Genomic DNA, 20124 nt, shown 5'->3' with positions numbered 1-20124 from the left:
ATATGTAACTGTATGACTGGTGGTATTGTCCATCACGTATAACCAGAAGAATGAGAAATGATACTCCATTATACATGACGTACCAAAGTGCATTTGTGTATAATTAATTAAAACAAATTAAAAAATTGTTCAAAAGTATTTTGCAGAAGCTGGGTGAGGTGACACACCCCTATCATCTTAATTACTTGGGAGGCTGAGACAGGAGGATCCTGAGTTCAAAGTCAGCCTTAACAACTTAGTGAGACCCTAAGTAATTTAGCCAGACCATCTCAAAATAAAAAAATAAAAAGGACTGGGGATGTGGCTCAGCAGTTAAGTGCCCCTTGGTTTAGTGCCTTGTACCAAAAATAAGAAAGTGTTTTGCAGGATGAGAAACTTGAACACATGCTGCCCTCTCTTTGTAGGCAGATATGCTCAGGATTCTCTCTTGCATCCCCACCAAGCACAGTGGGCAATTGCTAGGGCACCCAGATGGAGCCTACTCAAGTAAGTCAATGTGTCCACAGCTGGTTTTAATGTTCTCTCTGATCAAACATTGCTTTGTCACAGTGCTGCTGAGAAACAATAACTTTCCATCTTGTAGGTTTATACCACTTCTCTTTTTGTCTATACAGTTTATGGCAATAAATAATAGATAATACAAAAAATAATTAAAAAGGGGAAAAAGGAATGTTAGAGAAAGAGGAAGACTAATCTAACAACCGGATAATTAATGCTTAGCTAAAATTTTAGTTGTATGTTTTGAAACATTCTCACCCAAGTCAAAGAGATAATTAAGACAATCCAATATTAATATGATGATATTTAAATAGCAGAGATATTTTAAACTTGTGTTCTTATAAAATGTCCTTTCAAATGGAAATCTTGATAATTTTCCCATACAATGTCAGAAAAATTATTTCCCATGAATGGTTATAATAATAAAAGAAAGCAAGAATAAAACACTTCTGTTTTGTTATTATAAGTTAGGCCTCCCCAATCCAAAAGTCTGAAATCCCAAATCAAGATCTGAAACTTTTTGAGCATTGACATAATATCACAAGTGGAAAATTCTGGTGGGCCACAGTCAAAATTATATAAAATATAATTACATAAAATTATATATAAAAATATAATTATATAAAATGATATAATATTATATAAAATTGCCTTCAGACTCTATGTTCAAGGTGCATATGAAAAATAAATGAATTTTGTGTTTAGACTTGGGTCTCGTCTCCAAGATATTTCAAATATTCCAGAATCCAAAAAAAAAAATCTGAAGTCTGAAGCAATCTTTATCTAATCCCAAACATTTCAGATAAAGTATGCTCAATGAATATTAACTTACGCTACTGATGTTGAACCTAAAAATTGCTGGTTAGAAGAAAGCTGGACTGAAATTCTGGCACTTGGTAAATTTTCACTTAATAAATTGGAGTTCCCCTCAGAAATCTGAAAGGAAAAAAAAATCCATCATAAAGTTCATTAGAATTGCCTTACTATTTATCAGACAAGAAAGTGATAGCTATGTCAAATATGTTGGAAGCTTACTAGCTTACTATGTCCAAGTATTACCCTAAGCCATATATATAATATGTATATAATTATATATTATATATTATTATATATTACATATATATAAAATTTATATCATATATCATATGTATTATTTACTCTTTACGGCAATTCAGTATACTTTGTATTCTATTATTCACATTTTACAGATGAGTAAACTGAGGTAAAGAGCTTAAATAACTTGTCAACACAATAGTTCAGCTGGAAACAGATGGCTGATGGAATAACTCAAATTCCAACTTCTTACTTTGGGTTTCCTTTCTCCTAAGTGTGTGTTTGAGCAAAAGGAGGATCTTCTTAGAGAAGTTTACAGTGAATGACTTAGACACTTTCAGTTTGAAGAGAGGAGAGAATTCTTATCTGTCTCCCAGGTCCTCCCAATTACACTGTACAGGGAGTTCCCCGCTCTTGCTATTCATGAAGGTGGATCTGAAGTAGACCCTTGGTGTGACCTAAATTGACAAAGTTACACTTCCTGTTGACAGCTGGGGATGCATAAAATTCCCCCTCCCTTTCCTGATTTCCAATTCTGGCCCCTTCCCATCTCACTACTGGGATTCTCATATTGGCCCAGTGGTCTGCACTAAGACCTACAGGTTCCTGCCCAGTACTCAGTTTTACTACTTAGAACAACCACAAGACTTGTTTCAGGGAATAACTTTCCATCTTAAGAGGACAAGTTTAACAAGATTACCAAACACTTTTTTTATGGTCTGTCCTGGGTAGTTTTCAAGGTTGGTAGCCTCTTCAACAACAGAACACAGCTCAGGCAGCCGCGGTCCTGGATGCGGGGGTCACAAACAACCCATGGAGGAAGGCTAGGGGGTTAAAGTCAGTCCTGCTGTTGGGGAGTTTCTCACCTTATATTTCGACTTTTCTTTAATCTTGCAGGATACCACGGCATTGTGCCCAAATGTTTGTCCTACTTTTTCACAGTTTTGAGCTTGATGAGGTGGCTGTAAAATAGCAGGTCTTAGAACATGTTCAGAATGTTTTACAGGACCTTGAAAGAATAGAAGTAAAGGGTCAATGTATTTTTAGTAAATACTCCTTTCTCCCTATTTTTAACTAACATAATGCTGTTTTCTAACATCATGATTAAACAAGGGACTAATAATAACTGAAGAAAGTCAAAATAGCCAGTGAACTTCAGGCTACTCACTCCATGCCTACTTTTTGCCCAAGAAGCATTCATTTTGACATGCGATCTGGATTACCAAATATTTTATCCCTCATGTTGTGTCCCTCTGCCTTACCATCATATAACTCAAAACACATACATATGTATACAGATGAAAATATAGATGGTAAAATGTAAAATTGCTGAGGTTCTTGACATTGAAGCTACATACCTTGTTCTGCACTGTTCATATCAGAATGTATTTGTACAAGAGTTGATGTCATAAAAACATTGTTTTTCTTCACTGAAAGAAAAGATCAAAATCAAAAAATTAATTCAGATTAAAATTAAGGACATTTAAAAAAATTAAAATCTGTCAGTTTCTACGTTATTGGGGGTTTAAAAGCTTGGTCTGAATTCACCAGTAGGTGTCGCAATTGACACTAACAGGCAGTGCCCAGTAGCAGGTGGGGTCTCCTAAAAATGGGACAGCTGTTTTGCTATGTAATTTTGATTACTCCAAGAAATACAAATGAAAATTAGATAACTGACAGAAAGGGAAATCTTATTTAGAATCATGAAATTGGGTACTGTGGGAATTTCTGCACATTAAAATATAAGTTGGTAATAAAAGGTGTGTGCATTAATTTACAGCTTTTACATACAGAATGTTATAAAACTGTTAACAAAGTCTCCCCCTGACACTGTTTACTGAAGATACCTGAAGTGAGAAGCAACCATGACCATTATCCTTATTTTTCTATGTTGGTAGAGTAAGGCTGTCAGTGGCTGCAAGTTTAGAATTTCCGTACATTTCAAAGGGAGAAAATCTCTTAGTGGTAAATTGCAGAAACAGCAACTGTTGGACATTTGATTAATAGAGATGACAAAAGAATAAGAATTGCTTCTTCAAAGTATTACAATACATAAATGTTGGGATAGAATTGCTTCTCTAATTCAAAGTTTAATGATTTTCCTGATCAACAGTGAAGGGGTCATATAACTCTACTATTTTTCTCATTTCTAATACCACAACAGTCTGCACAACAAAAAATGGAATGTTGCTTGCTGATATCTGTGGTCCTTTAGGTGTTCTTTATTTGCGCGTGTGTCTGATTTTTAAAATGGAGTAGCTATGTACTTAAGGGATAACTTAAAGCTATCCCTTTATTTTATTCACAAATACACTAAAATAGAGCGCTATGCCTCTGAAATTAGGCCCCCTATTTCTCTTAAAGTCATAGCTTGTCAGATGGGCTTAGAAGGGGGTCTGTAAAGCTTGTGTCTCTTCTGTGTGTGAAAGACCATTGCTCAATCATGCTTGAAATTATTAATAAGAATATAGATTTACTCTTTTGAACATTTGTAGTTCCAGGGTAGAAAGGGATCAGTTAAAAGGAAGTGAATAATATGTATTTTTTATTTCTTAAAAAACTTGGAAAACTTCTTCTGTAGGAATAAAAGCACACAGAAATAGAAATCATTTTAATTTGAAGACAGTGTCAATCCTTTACTTAGCAAAGCATTACAAATTTCAAGTAAAGATAAGTAATGTTTTTTATTTGTTCTAATTAGTTATACATGAAAGAATACATTTTGACACATCATATATAAATGGAGTTTAACTTCTTACTTCTGATTGTACATGATGTAGAATCATATATGCACATAGGGTGATAATGTCTGATTCATTCTACTATCCTTCTGATACCCATACCCCCCTCAGAAGATGTTTTAAGTGAAAATCTCTAATGCAGTCACAAACTATATGATTCTAAAACAGAGTTGTATATTTTGAATTCTATATAAACTATGTAGATGGAGGATAATAAATAAAGCAAGTTGCTTTTATTGTATAGGGCTACCTTATAAAAAACGATTCTATCATAAATGTGAAATCCTTAAGAAACAGCAAGTTCAAACTTTTTACCCCAAATAAACACATAAAGTGGATGCATTTGTGGAGTTAGTATTCATAAGGTATACTTCCCTGCATACTTTGCAATGGCCTCTATTTGATTTGTTAGCCTTTTATGATAGTTGAGAAAGAAACCTCATCATTAATAAGAATGATCTTGAAAAATCAGAACGTCAGACTTGAGGTTCTAGAAGCTCTTTATTACCTGGCCCAGAAGGGGGGAAGGTTGGGAGGTCAGTGAAGGACGAAGATCTCAGGCGCTTCTGAGACAAGGTTGACACTAAAAGCAGATTGCAAACTCAAGTCAATAAGGAAAAGAGGGGTTTTGTTTTTTGGTTTTGATTTGGATTTTTGCTGTTTTGGGAAAATTTCAGATTACCAATTCAGAAATTCTTCATATTTGTATCAATAATAACAAAGAAAGTGTCTGGTGAGGATTATACACATTATACACTAATTTCCTTTGCCCTCAATAAAAATTTCTTGAGTGATGACCATATGTAAGATACTATCAAGCATGAAGATGACTTCAGGGAACTCACAGTGAGAAGACAGAGGGACTGTATAATAAGCCCCAAGGCAATAAGGCCCATTAGGAAGGGGATCACAGAAGGGCTTTGATGTAGAAGACAGACTAAGTCAATGATTGACTTGGAATAAAATGTGATAAAGTTCTTTTTAAAGGGTAGGCATCTCTTTTATTTAAATAGGTGGTTACTTTAAAAAGGGCATTTCCCTAATTGCAAAGCTAATACAGTCTCACTATAGAAGCTTTGGAAACACAGTAAAGCACAAAGCCAGGGTGAGGATGGGGGACCAAACAACTTGCAATTCCATTACCTAAGATAACCACTGCTAACATTCTGGAGTTTATGACCTTTCAGTGTTTTCCCCCCAAAGCTCTTAGAGTTCTTAAATACATGGATTGTGGGTCACTACACAATTCCATGTTATAGCTTGTTGTTTTCACATTAACAATCTATTATAACCATTGCCCAGTGGGGAGACTTTTAACATTACCCTTTCGGAAAGTTTCTTGTTAATTTCACATTCAGAATAAACATAGCAGTGAACAGTGGACAGTAAAGTTTATACCTACCTCCCTGGAACTGAGAATCTGTAGTACACAGAGTAAAAGATGAAGACCGTACACGCTTTCTTGAAAAACCATTACACTCTGCAAGAAATTTAATGGGAAGGGTAATTGTTTGCAATAATAAATTATCCTCAAACTTTGGTATGAGAAGATAAACAGTTCAATTAACATGTTTGCTCCTAATGCCCAGTTTTAAAAATATTGGGGTTGATAGGTTGGGGGTTATAAACCCATAAGTGTATCATATTAGTATGAAACAACTAAAAAAGAGTGTTTTCAGGAGGAAGTTGTATACACATTCTGAGATTCCACTGAGAATGTTTTTGGTAGGCTAAGTTGCAGACAATGAAGTTCATGGGCTTCTAGTTGCTTACATCAGTGTTCTCAGGGACCTGCAAGAATCTTGCAAAACAAAGGCCAATGCATGTTTAAAAACAAGAAAGCACACTGTTTTACTCAGTCTGTACCACATGCCAAAAGGCTTGTGCCTGCTTAATTTCTTTATTGATTTTGAAATACCAAATCTGAATCATTACCAGGTTCTGATGCATCGAATGGGGTGTCTTCTGCAGGTCTCTGAAAGGACATAAAGGGGCCTAGTGAGAGCTGAGTATTTGCTATTTTAGCATCAGATTTCTTGCCACTTAATAGGAGTTGTCAGGATCCCGGGTTGTTCAATCCACTATCCCACCACCCACCACAGACACATGGGACACAGCGACCCACCTTTGTTCATCAGCTTGTAAGCAGGAAAAAACTAGTCTAGTACAGTGGTTTCATATCTCAATGACTACAGAATCCCTTGTGGGAGTTTGTTTAAAATGCAGATTTTTGAGGCACCCACTCTCAAGACTCTGAAGTGGTTGATATTGGGGGTAGGAATCTGCTCTTTTAATGAAGGCTTAGAGGTTGAACTTTATTTTGTCTTGTGGGTAGTACAGCAAATGCCTTGCATAGTAAGAATGAATACCAAGACCGTAAAAACAAGCTAAAGCCAGATTGCCGCTAATCTTTTGTTTGTCTTTGAACTGGGATGATTTCAGTGTAATGCTCAAAAAGGCAGATAGGGTCCCTAGGTTCCCTTTTAAACAAGTATCACTGTTCAGAGTTTATTTTATTCTCAGTTTTAGGCCAGGTCAGTGGGGACCCATGTCAAGCCTTTCAGTTTCTCCTCTTTTCAAATTACTCCAAATAAACCTTAATTTAGTAAAAGCAGCATCTTATTCACCAAGCAGTATCTTATCCACCACTTCTAGACAAGGTTGCTGGGATCCTGTTTCAGCTAAACCAATATCCATCAATCTCAGTTATCTGAATATTCTAGAAACACTACTCTGCTGGTGGAGAACACAGAATAAACCTATGCAGCAGTGATGTCAGCAAATTGCTAGATTCTTGAAATATAATTTTCTCTGTTAAAGTAAAATAGAATAAAACAAAGTAAAAACAAAGAAAAGTGTTTGATCTTACCTTGAAAGCTCGTTCTCCCTTTTCAAAAACAAATATTGGTTCAGCAATGACAGATTTTTCTGTAAAAGAAAAGGAATGGGCAAGAAATCAAAGCATGCAATGACTTTTTTTCACTGCTTAAAAATATTTGGAAAAATTTTTAATTTTGTATTTTCCTTGCATTTGGGCAAAATTCAAACTATTTTACATGTATATCATACACTTCATATTTATAAATAATTTAACAGTTAATTACAGAAATAATACTTGGGAAAAATGAAGGTGGTATAGTTCTATAAGTAGAGAGATAAAACTGTTAAAAGAAAATGATTGAAATGTTTATGGAAAACAAATATAACTACAAGCCTTTAGAACTTCATTAGGAAAAAGTGTTTAACATCTTTATTTAAGAATAAAAAGTTTCAGTGGGTGAAAAATTTCATGTGAGAAGAGTTCTTCTGTTTTTAATTTGAGAAGGGTCTTGCAAAATCTACTAGAGTTGGATCTTAATGTATTAATGGTATAGCTGTACAGCATTCCATCCTTAAAATGATCCAAAAATAATTTTTATTTCTTTTACTAGAGTCATTATATAGTAAATTATATTTTCAGTATTTAAATTAAAGATTAGTCTTGCACAGCATTATAAAGTACATAAAGTTTGTCTTCAACCCTGACAGACTTATTAATCTTTTATATTTTCCCATTTTTTAGGTAAAACAATAGAAGTTAATTCATTCTAGGGTATACGTGAATGATAACAGTTTTAATATCAGCACTCCAGAATTCTCAGGAAATATTATATGGGGTTAAAATTCAGACTTTGGAGTTAGTCACATTTTTGAATGTAACTTAGATTGTTAATTGGCTTTGGGGAAATTAACGTCTGTACCTGATAACTCAGGTATCTTGAACAAAAATGAGGATTCTAGGAGTATCTGCCCCAAGAGTTTATGTGAAGATTAAGTGAAGTTTTTAGATATAATTAACTTGAATTTTTAAAAAGCCTTAAAGAAAGAAAATGAAATATTTGACATACCACCATTTAAACACACATCTGACATTGTTAACTGATGACATCACATTCTTAATGAACTCAAAGAAGACATCAGAACTTTTCTCATTATAACAGCCGTTACCAATATGTTGCCTTGGCATATGTGAGATACCTTGCCATCCCGAGCCTAATAATAAAGCTCTGAGAAATTTCAAGAAACTACCAAACAAATTATATATTTAAATGCCAGAAAGGGGCTCCCAGTCCCTAAATCTTATCCTATAAGAGAGTGTCTTAAACTCTGACAGACCACCCTTTGTCAATCTTCTGGGGTCATGTGAACTTGGGTACATTTTCTCCATCCAATGAGATATATAAACTATTCGGTTCTCTCTCTCTCTTCTCCCCAGGGGTGCTTTACCACTGAGTTCATCCCTGTTTCCTTTTTTTTTTTTTTTTTTTTTTTTTAATGTAAATTGAAACAAGGTCTTGCTAAGTTACTAAGTGTGCCAGCACTGATATGGTTTGATTGACAGTGTGTGGGTGTCACTGTAGCCACCTTCTCTCCTTGGCACTGCCCAGCACACTAGTTACAAAATAGATAATCTCCACTCTTCCTCTTCTGCTTGGATTCTCTCCCCTTCTCCAGAGTAACTCACTTGGCTCCAAGGACAGTGTCAAAAGTAAACAGTTATTAAGTTTTTGGGAACATAGCAGACTTCTTGCCTGTACCGGTAGCAGAATTTGAAAATACAAGCATGGTTCTTAAAGTTATGTTTTATTATTTTTTTCTTTCTAACAAGTCCATTAATTAATCAACAAATATGCATTGAGGAGTGAATTTGTACAAATATTTTCAAGGTATTGTAAGAAGTAGAGAGTAGAGAGAGATGGGGTCGTCCCAGCCTCACAGATCTTACATTAAGCAGTGGAAACAGAACTAAACAATGACACAGTGATTTAAATTCAATTGGGATAAAGTTTATAAGAGAGGTACCAGGTTCTCAGTGAGCGATCAACAGGGATACCTGTCTGTTTTGGGAATCATGATAGGGTTCCCAGGAGAGGTGATATGTAGAGAAGCTTTGTAGGGTGAGTACAGTTAGCCAGGAAGATGCCAGCAGAGGGACCTTCCAAGCAGAGGAAGAAGCAAGAAGAAAGTCTCCAAGAATGGATAGGACTTGGCAAATCCAGTAATGAAGGAACCTGTGTGACTGATACCCTAAGATGAGAGAGGACAAATGCTACAAAATGGCACTGAAGTTGAGGTCAGAACTTTGCAAGGACTTGAAGTTCTGCCGTGGAGTGTTTTTATTTTAAGAAAACTGGAAAGCCAATGAGCCAACGATTTGCTCTGTTGTTGTTGTTCTTCTTCTTCTAAGTTCATTCTGCTTAATGTGTGGAAAATGGATAAGAGGGGATGGGTATGAGGGAAAGGAAATAAGCAATCTAATTGAAAGGCTAGTCTAAGTTCTAGAGGAGAACTGATGCAGTTGTTCTTTATTTCTTTGTTTAAAATCTTGCATCTGTAATTTTTTGAGGGAAATGAAATTATCAACTCCAGGCTTCAAAAGCCTCAGTATACTGCTTACCAATCCCAAAGAAAGAACTTGGAGACTCAACAGAAAAGGCTTGGATATCTTATTAGTCATGCACTACTTGATGGCAGCAGGTGGGATGGTATGGAGGGCCACAACACACCTACAAGCAGGGGGAATGCATAGGATAGGTGTGTGTCCTGCATTTCTCCAGGTGTTTATGAGAATTGGTCAGTGTCCCTTCTCCACTTCCTTGTTATCAGTCTTTGGAGTCCTTATCTCACCATCAGGAACAACACAATTCCCTAGGTACTGACTTGTGTTTACCCCAACGGGAATAACTAAAAGTTTAGAATGTAGTCTTGTTATAAGGAGTGAAATAAAGGGATGGAAAGAAAAGAAATACTTCAACACCTGAGGGTTAATTTTGATGTTTTGCCTGTTTTAAGATTCATGTAGCATTTAATGAATCCCTGTATTCATTGTTGTTTTCTGAATACTTTATTAAGAGCAGATAGTCACAAAAATCACATTGAGTACCTGGTACAAGAAAGCACACAAAGTACTATCTGAATGACTCAGTCTTGGTTTACCTGTTCCATAATGGAGGCGCATTGTGGGTCAAGTGTTTTTAGTCGTCTTGTTTAACCTAACCATTTAAATCATTTTGTGGATTAAATCTGTTTTCTACAATTTATAGATGAGGAAACTAAGTCTTCCTAAAGTGTCTTGCTCAAAGTCATACCACTAGTAAATGGCAAATCCTTTAGTTAAACCCAGTCCTGTCTCCTCCAAAACCATTGATCTTAAATCTCAAGTCATACTGACTGTGTTAGTCAGATTTCTGTAGCTATAACGAAATACCCAAGATAATTAACTTACAAGAAGAGGTTTATTTTGGCTTATATTTTTGGAGATTCCAGACCATGATCGATTTGCCCTGTTGTTTCGAGACTGTGGTAAGGCAGTATATTACAGTGGAAAAGGATGATGAAGAAAATCCACTCACTTCATTGCCAGGGAGCAAAAGAGAAAGAGGAGAGAGCTGGGGTACCACAATCCCCTTCAGGAGCATGCCTCTAGTCACCTAAAGACCTTCCACTGTGCTCTACCTCTTAAAGGTTCCACTACCTCCCAAAAGCACCTTCTCAGGGACTAATCCTCTGACAGATGGGCCTTTGGGAGATATTCAAGACCAAAAACTATAGCACTGACATATGCCCAACACAGCTCTGCCAGCGCAAGTCATATTCTAAGTGTATAATATGCATCATGCCAAAGAAAAATTAGTATAAAATAATAGCACAATAATTTTTTCAACTTTGTCAGAGTTGATTGACACACATGTACTTGTATTCCCTCCAGAAATCAGAAATCATACAATAATAAAGTGCTTTTGGGAGTGGGGGCCAGAAACCACAAAGACAAGGAAACAAAGAAAAATAAGAGCAAACGAAATTTTGAAGCTGGAAGGTGGAAGGCTAAGAGGTACTGGTTTAGCAAACCAGAAAAACTGAACTGCAAGCTCAAGACAGCAGTGGGTATGCTAGAGAGCAACCTGGTTTGCCCCGACAATAACACCAAAGCTCAGGGTTTCAGGAAGAAGAGATGAAGTGTGGCTGAACATAGGAAGATGTTTTGTCTTTTCAACAGCAAAGCAACTGTTCCTCTCCTAACCTAGAAAAAGATTGGAGAGTTATTCCCTAGAAAAAATAAAACATCAGCCTCAGATACAATTTAAAGTGGCGGTTCTATAACAGAAGGAGTGCGATTTGGTGAAACTTTACATGCCATATTAGTTCCCTATTGTTGCTATAACAAATTTTTCCAAGTTTAGTGGATTAAAACAATATAGTTTACTGTGCTACAGTTCTGGAGGTCAGACATCTAAAATGACCTGGCAGGCTGCTTCTCCTCCAGAGGCTCACCTCTCACCTTTTCCAGCTTCTAACACTGCTCTCATCCCTAGAAGTGGGGCCCCCGCCTTACTCCAACCTCTGCTTCTGCCATGACCTCTTTTACTCTGACTCTCCTGCTTCCCTCTTTGTTTTTGAACAACCCTTATCATTGCCCTAAGCCTGCCCAAATAATCTAAAATAAGCTTCTCATCTCAAGATACTTAACTTAATCACACCTACAAGCTTCTGTTTGCCATAGAAGGCACATTTTCACAGGTTTGGGGGTTTAGCATCTGGACATGTAAGGGAAACATTCTGCCCACGACGTATGCAGAATGTTCAGCCCTCACTTTTCTCAGCTCACAGAATGCTGGTCGCCAGGTTGTTTCCTCCAGGCAGGGAACCAGAAGATTCCTAAAGCTATTGACAAAAAGGCTCCCCAATGAATGGTTCAGCCAGATGATAAGTCCCCATTTCCGGTACACACAACTGCTGGACAGCTTTTCAGTGCCCCTCTCTTACATATAAACAGGTTGTCAAGGACCACCAGACATAAGACATAGGATTAAAGAACCAAACAGGACAAAAGTAAATTGATTGAAAAAGACTACATAGAATTTTACACGTGTAGATATAGATGTATCATGAATACTCTCATATACATTTAACACCCGTGACACAAACGTAAAGCTCTATTTTTTTTTAAAGGGAGTAAGAAGAAGCCTTTAGAAATTAAATTTAAGAATAGACTGATAAAATCAATAAAAGAATCAGTATTGATCAAGACAATTAATAGATTTAGAAAATAACGTCGAATAAATAAATAGAGCAAATGAATGGATATGGAAAAGAGGAGAAAAATATAAGAAAACCAGATAGTCAGCTCAAGAGTCACTTAAACACCTGCCTAGTGAGCTATAGGAAAGGAATATAGAAAGCAGAGGAAGTGAAATTATCAACACATTAATCATTAAAATTGCCCCAATTGAAAGACATAAGTTTTTAGGTCATAAGAGCCCATTCAGTGATGAGGACATGAAAATGAACCATATCAAAGCACATCATGAAATCCTAGAACACTATGGACAAAGAAAAGGTCTTAATGGCAACTAGAAGGGAATAAAAAAGGTTACATATAAATGGGTCAGGAATCAGAATAGTTTTAGGCTTCTCAACAACACTGGAAACTGGAAATCAAAGGGACAATGTTTTCAGCACTCTGAGGGGGAAGTGATTTCCACCCGAAAAGTATCTACTAATATAAAGTGCTAAGTGTGACAATATGATAAAAACATATGTCTCCTGCACCTACCCATTTTCAGGATCCTTCTGAAGAAGGTGCTGTACTGAAAGAACTGGCACACTAATGATCCAAGAAATAGGAAAGCCCACTCAAGAGAGATAAAGGTAGTCTCCCCTGTGACAGCGAGGGAATATCCCAGAATGACAACAGTACACCACTCATAGGCAACCAGTCCCCAGGGGAGGGGACTTCAAGATATAAACCTTCAACAAGAAGAGACAAAACTAGTTGCATAGCTCAAGTAGTTGAATATTTTGGAAGGATATTTAGGAAACTGGAGGAAAATTGGAGGATTGACTGGTGATATGTACATGAAAAACTAAGAAAACAACACAAAATATGACACAACAATAAACTCCAGAGAAAACGAAAAGTCAAGCAAGAAAGGAAAAGTAACTGTAATACATTACATGACTCAGTTACAATAGCGTTCACATAGTTACAACAGTAACGAAATCTGTATCAGTAATGAAATACTGATCTGATCAAACTTATAAAGCAATTTTGAGAAGATGGGGAAGTCAAAAGTATGCATGTGTACAGTAGAGGTGGTAGTGGTCACAGAGTTCAGTGAAATCGATAAAGGGGGATTAAATTTCTTCATAGTGATGAGCTAATAAAACTCAGACATAAAATTTAAAAAGTAGCATTATATTCATGGTATTTGGAGTTGCAGAGGTGAATATTTTAAGAAATAGCTGTGAGGGCTGGATGCTTTAAACTCTGGGGATCAAGAAAAGTGAGAGCAAAGAAAAGGACAAGGAGAAGATTGCTATTTTTTCCAAAAAAGCCTTATGGAACCATTTTACTTCTTAAACTACACACATAGGCATAATTTTGAAAACTAAAATCAAAATTTGAAAATAATTCCTTTTCTATCATAATGTCAGATGCCCATAATTAGAAGACAAATCTCAAGCTCTCTGCCAAGGTTAGACCTCTTACTGAGTTATACTCTCCAGCAAGCATCTAATACCTTATTTCTTGGGTTTAACTTTTCTCTGCATTAAAATATATGGAAATAAAGGTGTGAGTAAGATGGAATCACTGAGTTCAGAAAGCAATTGCAACTGGCTCAGAACAATTGTAGATCTGCTCTTTATAATACCATCTAAACCCCGGGAAAGCATTTTATGTTTTGGCTTTCATCTTTATTCAAAACATTCATTCAAGTCACCACACAAGAATGTAGCTGAATATTATGCATATTATGTACTAGTTTTGTTTCTCTGGATTCCCAGGTGCCATCCCAGTCAGTGCTCACAATAAATGTGAACTTATTTTTTCCCTATTTTAATATGTACCACAATTCCCCACTCCCAAATTTTAGGTGGGTTTTAAGAGGATGTTCTTACCTTTATTCTATATTTTGATTGACTCAGCCTCTGACAAAACTATTTCAACTAAGAAAGTAAGTGGAGGATTTAGTGCATGAATTATTTCAGAAGAGGGGTTTTGCAAGGATCTATTGAGCCAAAAGGAGAGCCCCAAAGCTGAAGAGGACACTGAGAGTGGAGTACCTGTGGCCCAGAGTCCCAGTGAACATGGGGACAGGCCACCTCAAGAACTCCCCAACTATCTCCTTCATAGCTTCTTCCACTCTGAGAATGGCAGACATCTTCTTGCTGCTTGGTAGTTTAGGGAAGATGAAAACCAAGGTATCCATCCAGGATAGAAACAGGTTATTCAAGCCAGGGCTGAAAAAGTTTGTGGAAAAAGTCTTTACAGAAGAGGGTGGCAGTAATCCCTGCCTAATGGGCTACTTCTAATTGCTACCAGGACTAGAAATGATCCACTTGGACTATACGCCTGGCAGGCTCTGCACATTCCTTTCCCTGTCTTCCTGGACCTTTCCATGTGTCTCTGCCACATCCTCCTCTCTAATTTCTTCTTCTTGGGCACTGTCTCACTCTGTTCTTTAATTTTCTTTATGACCCTGTCTTCTTCAACCTCTGTCACTTTCATTTGACTTTCTGGTTGGTCAAAGCAAAGATTTGAGAACTTTGAAGTCAGATAGACCTAGAGCTGTGTTTCAGTAAAACTACTCCAGTCTCAGATTTTTACTTTCTCTTTCTGAATATATTTTTAAAGAGTTGTTATGAGGATTAAAGTATGCACATGAGAGCAGCTTTCTCTTCAATCCTTTTGGAGCAAAGCAGACTATTTCTCTATTTGTCATCCATGCATGAATGTATGCATCTATCTCACCATCCTCCACACACGCACACGTCTCCCTACGTATCCAGATGTGGTATCTCTATATGTAACACACATACAGAAACATAAAGCAACATGTCAGACTACAGGTTGCACACAAGACATTCAGTAAACTTGACTCCCTTTCCCTTGTACTCTCTAGTTCTATGTCATGTGGACCCACCCAGCCCTGGAGGAAATAGCTCATTGTTCCCCATCTTTGTTTTACTTTTCACTCACTACTTATTCTCACCCCTAGTTCCTCTTCATTTTTCCCTGTTGTTCCCCTACCTTTGTTACTTATTTTATCTTTGAATATCAGGAAATTTCTTAATTCAGATAGTCTTAGAGAGTCTTGCCCCTCAAAGTGTGGTCCAGACAGACAGCAGCACTGATGGGGAATTTGTTAGAGATGCACAGTCTCAGGCCCCACCCCAGACCTTCTGAGTCAGAATCTGCACTCTACAAGTGCACATATTAATATTTGAGAGGAAGTCCTCAAAGCATCCCCAGGTTTCTGTCAAGTGAGATCAAATTCAGGAAGAGTAGTGGAGGCTACTGGGGTTAGTTACTAAACCTGCAGGATATTCTGAGAAAATTGGCAGAAATAGAAACTGACTTCGAAGCTCTCAAATAGAAAATAATTTCTATTCAAACTATATACTATGGCTATTATAATTTAACATAAGATAAAGCCATGGGCTACTCCAATGACTTAAAAAGAAATCCCTATAGTAAGGATATTAAAATATCAGTATTGATATTGAAATTAGTAATTCAAATTTTCCACTTCACATCATGAAAGTTTTCCTCCCAGATACAAAAGTTTGTTTTCTGTTTTAATAATATGGCTGAAATCTCGCTTTTTTTTAATGAAAAAAAAAAAAAAGTTAGAAAATGCCACTGATTGAGATTATTAAATATGTATTAAAATGTTTGTGTAAAGCAAAAATTTAACCTGGGAGTATAAAAATACAACGAAAGCATTTGTCATAGTTCTAAGATTCTTCAACAAGAATTTGAAAAAAGTCTGAATTCTCAAATGTGAAAAATGACATCTGTAGAAAACAATAGACAAATCATAGCAGGTACCCTCAATCTTTGTATGGCACCCAGGGAAGAAGAAACATAGGTTCTGAATCACAATTTTGATTTTTTTTCAAAAGAACAAACAAAACCCAAAGCTATATTAAAATCTTCTAAAGATGTTTTGATAAAGGGCAAAGTGTAGTAGATCCAGAAGGAAAAGGGACCTGTGCCAATTCACAAAAGAACCACAAGCACAAGATATTCTGTACTTATCTCTAGCCATATATGGAGGAACCCTGTAAAAATGAAAAAGGAATATAATAAATAACAAATTACCCATAAAAAATATTTTTTAAAAAATATGTCTTTGCAGAAGGAGGTGTTGGAACCACAAGTTGACATTCTTAATTGTGATGGAACACTCTGGGTTCTATTTAAATGAGATACTTTGTACTGACTCAAAGGTAAAATAAACAGGATACCAGGGGACAGTTTACACAGGAGTTTTCCAGGTGGACTCAAAGCACTAGTTCCATTTAAGACCCCAGATGAATGGACCCCCTGCAATGATGGTGGCCCTGCTCCCCCTGCTGAAGCTCAAACCAATTTCATGTCCCATCAATACCAGCTGTTCATAAAAAACACAGACATATAGGAAATAAAAGGGGAAACCCTTATTTCTTTTCATCAAATTCTGCAGTTTTAAAAACTGCTTTAAGTTTTTATTGGAAATGAAGTTATAAACTGCCAATGTTAAGAAATAAACCACTTAGTTTGGATTCATTTATGAGAATCACACACTAGAGGAAAAAAGAATCAACATGAGAACAAAATGAGAAAAGTTGCTACTCTTCTTGTCAACCCCAAGCTGATGAAGAAAGTACTTATTTCAGAATGGGAATCATCTCACAACAGGAAACTGGAGATGACAGGAAGAAACCCTCAGTCCCACTAACACAATTCAGATCTTTTTCTAGTCCATTCCATTTCCTCAGCTTCTGCTAATAATCATGAAGGAACGAATTCATGGTAAGTTCCAAAGACCCATCTCTTTGCTTACTGATTTGCTCATTGGTCTTAGATCTAGACACAGACCAATTTTGAAAACTCAAGGGTTAAGAAAATATCTATTGTGCTCAAGAACAAGAAGCATCAGAGGCCGTGTTAAATGCAGGCCGTATTGCCCTTCTGGAAGTAGAACCCAGTGCCTGAAAGTTCTATTGAATGACTTCTCACCTGGTCTCCAAACTGCACTGCTTCATTCACGAGTCAGATGTGGTAGAAGGCTGTAGCCTGGGACTTAATTTCATTTTCATTGTAGAACTTGGAGATGTGCAGCAATAACAATTCAATTGAAGAAAAATTATTTTCATTTCTTAAAGTCATTGCCTTCACTAATGTCTTTATAGAGAAGTTTACAGGTTGCTAAAACCAAAGAATTTTAATTAAATCATTCCATATCTGGCAAAAAGTACTCTGTTAAATACCATAAGGTCGGAAGAAATTGACTTTATATTTTTTGAGAACATTCTGTAATTGATCCCCAAAGATATAGTCATTGTGTGCATGTGCTCTATATTGAGAATGACTGGAATTGTATCATGAGATCCTCTTTGTATTTCAGCAGAGCATTTTCAATTGATATCCGACATGCTCCATCACATTTCACAATTGTTTCAATGTCAAAACATTACTTTTGAATTATTTCTTTTTCCTCCCCTTTAAAAGACAGTAGCTCCTATATGAATTGCTTGTGTAGGTTATGACTATTCTCTATGCTTTTGCCTTTTGAAATGTTTAACTTAGTGTAAAGTTAACAAGTACTAAAAAATGTTCTTGCTGCTCTCTTAGGATGTTTCTTTTATGGACTGCCATAACAGGACAACTTACAATTGCATCATATTTTACCTATTATGAATTACAGAGAAATGTGCTCTGTCAAGGGTAATGCATTTACATATTTAAATGTTTAATATTTAGTGACTAAACGAATGACTACTGGGAGCCAGAACATATGATTTTTAAAACTTAGATTTTGGAGAAAACAGGCCTGGATTCAAGATCCCCCCTCCTTCACCTGCCACATGAGCGAGGGCAGGTCACCAGACTCCCTCCAAGGCCAGGTTTCCTCATCTGTGAAATGGTCATCATTAGGCCTACCTCACAGAGTTACTGTAATGATTAAGCCAGGTCACATTCGTCGAATGCTTAGCACAGAGCCTGACAGGTAAGAAGTGCTTAGTAAGCTGCAGCTCTGATTACATGATATGATTCTCCAGAGGTAAGTTATCAAACCCTTCTACTCATGAGAGAACTAAGGCTCTACCCTCAGAAGATGTGCCCCAGTTGCATTAATGGCATTTAGGGATTTGACACCAAAGCAGGTGAGAGCTGATTCCAACTCTCATGGCTTTCCCTGTAAGTCAGCCTCCCTCAGGGCTTCTACCATGAGTTCGTTGTGAACTCAGTTGCTTCTTTTCTGAAGGGTGACATGGTGAGGGTATGATGGCTCTCTCCTGCCCCCAAGGTTCTGTGCAGACCTGGTGGAGCTGTGGTCCCATGCTGCATGGGTCTTCTGCCCTTTTGTATTGCCATCTGTAAACATGCAAGATGCTTCTTTTATTCATCTACTATTTGTTCATATTCTGAGGTTTGTTCAGGAATGTCTGTAGGCAAAGCATGGTGATTCTAGCAATTTGAAATCTCTGTATCAATATTTATTTTCAGCCACTGGCAAAAATAACAGAAAAATGTATTACCTTTGACAGAGCACATTTCTCTGTAATTTGAGGTGGTATTTTATCTGTAAATAACCCTATTGTTTTCTTTTGTGATAAGAATACTTATAAGTTTTACTTGAATTTATTTATCACGGCAAATTTGGGACTTCTGATTTGAGAATGCCAAGAAGATCTGCTGTTCTCTACATCACTCCTCATTCGAGTCCAAGGGCTAACAGAGGTGCAGAATGTGTTCTAAGGTGGGTGTGGTCAACCAGTGTCATTTGGAACCACATATTTCATTTGACAGCACTTGTAAATCACATCCCCTCAGAATATATTGCAGTGTGAAAATGCTCCCATGTGTTAGAATTGGGTCTCTCCATTTTGCTGAGGGATGGGGGAATAGAAATAAAGCCTAGGTTTCAAGGGACGTTGAAAATATACCTTAAGCAGACACAGATGCATGTTCAGAATGGCATATTCTTAAAGTTGATTTTAAACAGTTCTCTAGTAGTGTTTACTGCTAAAACTGAGGAGGCGATTTTGACACAAAATATGTTAGTAAGAATTAAATCACTATTTAATAGCTTCATGTATTGAATTCAGGTAAATTTAAACTCTTCCTCTTCAGTGGAAAAACACTCTATTTTTAAATCTCTCCATGGATTCCTGAAACACAGACCAGATGGAGAAAGGATTGCAACTTCTTCCAATTCCAAAGCTCTTTTCCTTAAACTTATTTCCCCTTGTCTTGAACCTTTGAGCAAGGAAGGAAAAAGGCTTCTTGCTTGCCCATTCCCAGAGGAATAGATGGAACAAGTCCTTGAAGACCTCATCAGGAAGAAAGAGGGCAAGCTGCCATCCAAGCCCTCACACATCCAGAAGGCCTGTGTCCCTTCTCCTCCTAGGAACATGCAAAGGCCCTTGGAGGGCTTTAGTCATCTGCTCCTCTGCCTGAAAAATGAGCTGCCCTACCAGGCCTCCAGGAATAGGAACAGAATGAGAAGAATGTGATGCCTGCCACAGACAGTTCTGCACAGATATCTTATCGCATTGTACTAGAACATGTTTGGGAAAAGTAAAGGCCAGATAGTTAGTAATTTATATACACGACAAAAAAGTTTTGCTCGTCATCCTTAAAGAAAATTACAAGAAAAACATTTTTCACTCTTAAAATTTGCGTGACTTGAAAAATTCTCAAGAAAACTGAAAACAATCTTTTAATTCTGTAAATTCCTTCCTTTGAGCTTCTATGACCCTAAAGTATTAAGACAAACCAAGGTTAGAAGATTGGAGAAAT

At 36.8% G+C, this 20124-nt stretch overlaps 1 protein-coding gene across 3 annotated transcripts in view; it reads right to left on the bottom strand.

The window, feature by feature from the left end:
* The window catches only part of RANBP3L (RAN binding protein 3 like), a 55380-nt gene that overhangs the window by 17300 nt on the left and 17956 nt on the right, over nucleotides 1–20124 (bottom strand). For all 3 annotated transcript variants that reach the window (XM_079145758.1, XM_079145757.1, XM_079145759.1), the window contains exons 2-8: nucleotides 7162–7220; nucleotides 6228–6267; nucleotides 5695–5772; nucleotides 4801–4875; nucleotides 2910–2981; nucleotides 2418–2560; nucleotides 1331–1434 (exon numbers count right to left, since the gene is read on the bottom strand). In XM_079145758.1, the coding sequence (XP_079001884.1) occupies nucleotides 1331–1434; nucleotides 2418–2560; nucleotides 2910–2981; nucleotides 4801–4875; nucleotides 5695–5772; nucleotides 6228–6267; nucleotides 7162–7220 (571 nt within the window). The remainder of the gene's footprint in view (nucleotides 1–1330; nucleotides 1435–2417; nucleotides 2561–2909; nucleotides 2982–4800; nucleotides 4876–5694; nucleotides 5773–6227; nucleotides 6268–7161; nucleotides 7221–20124) is intronic.

This window comes from Sciurus vulgaris (genome assembly GCF_902686455.1).
Source record: "Sciurus vulgaris genome assembly, chromosome: 6".
In the NCBI taxonomy this organism is placed as follows: Eukaryota; Metazoa; Chordata; class Mammalia; order Rodentia; family Sciuridae; genus Sciurus; species Sciurus vulgaris.
Note: the sequence above shows the minus strand (reverse complement) of the source record. Positions and strands in the feature narration are given on the sequence as shown.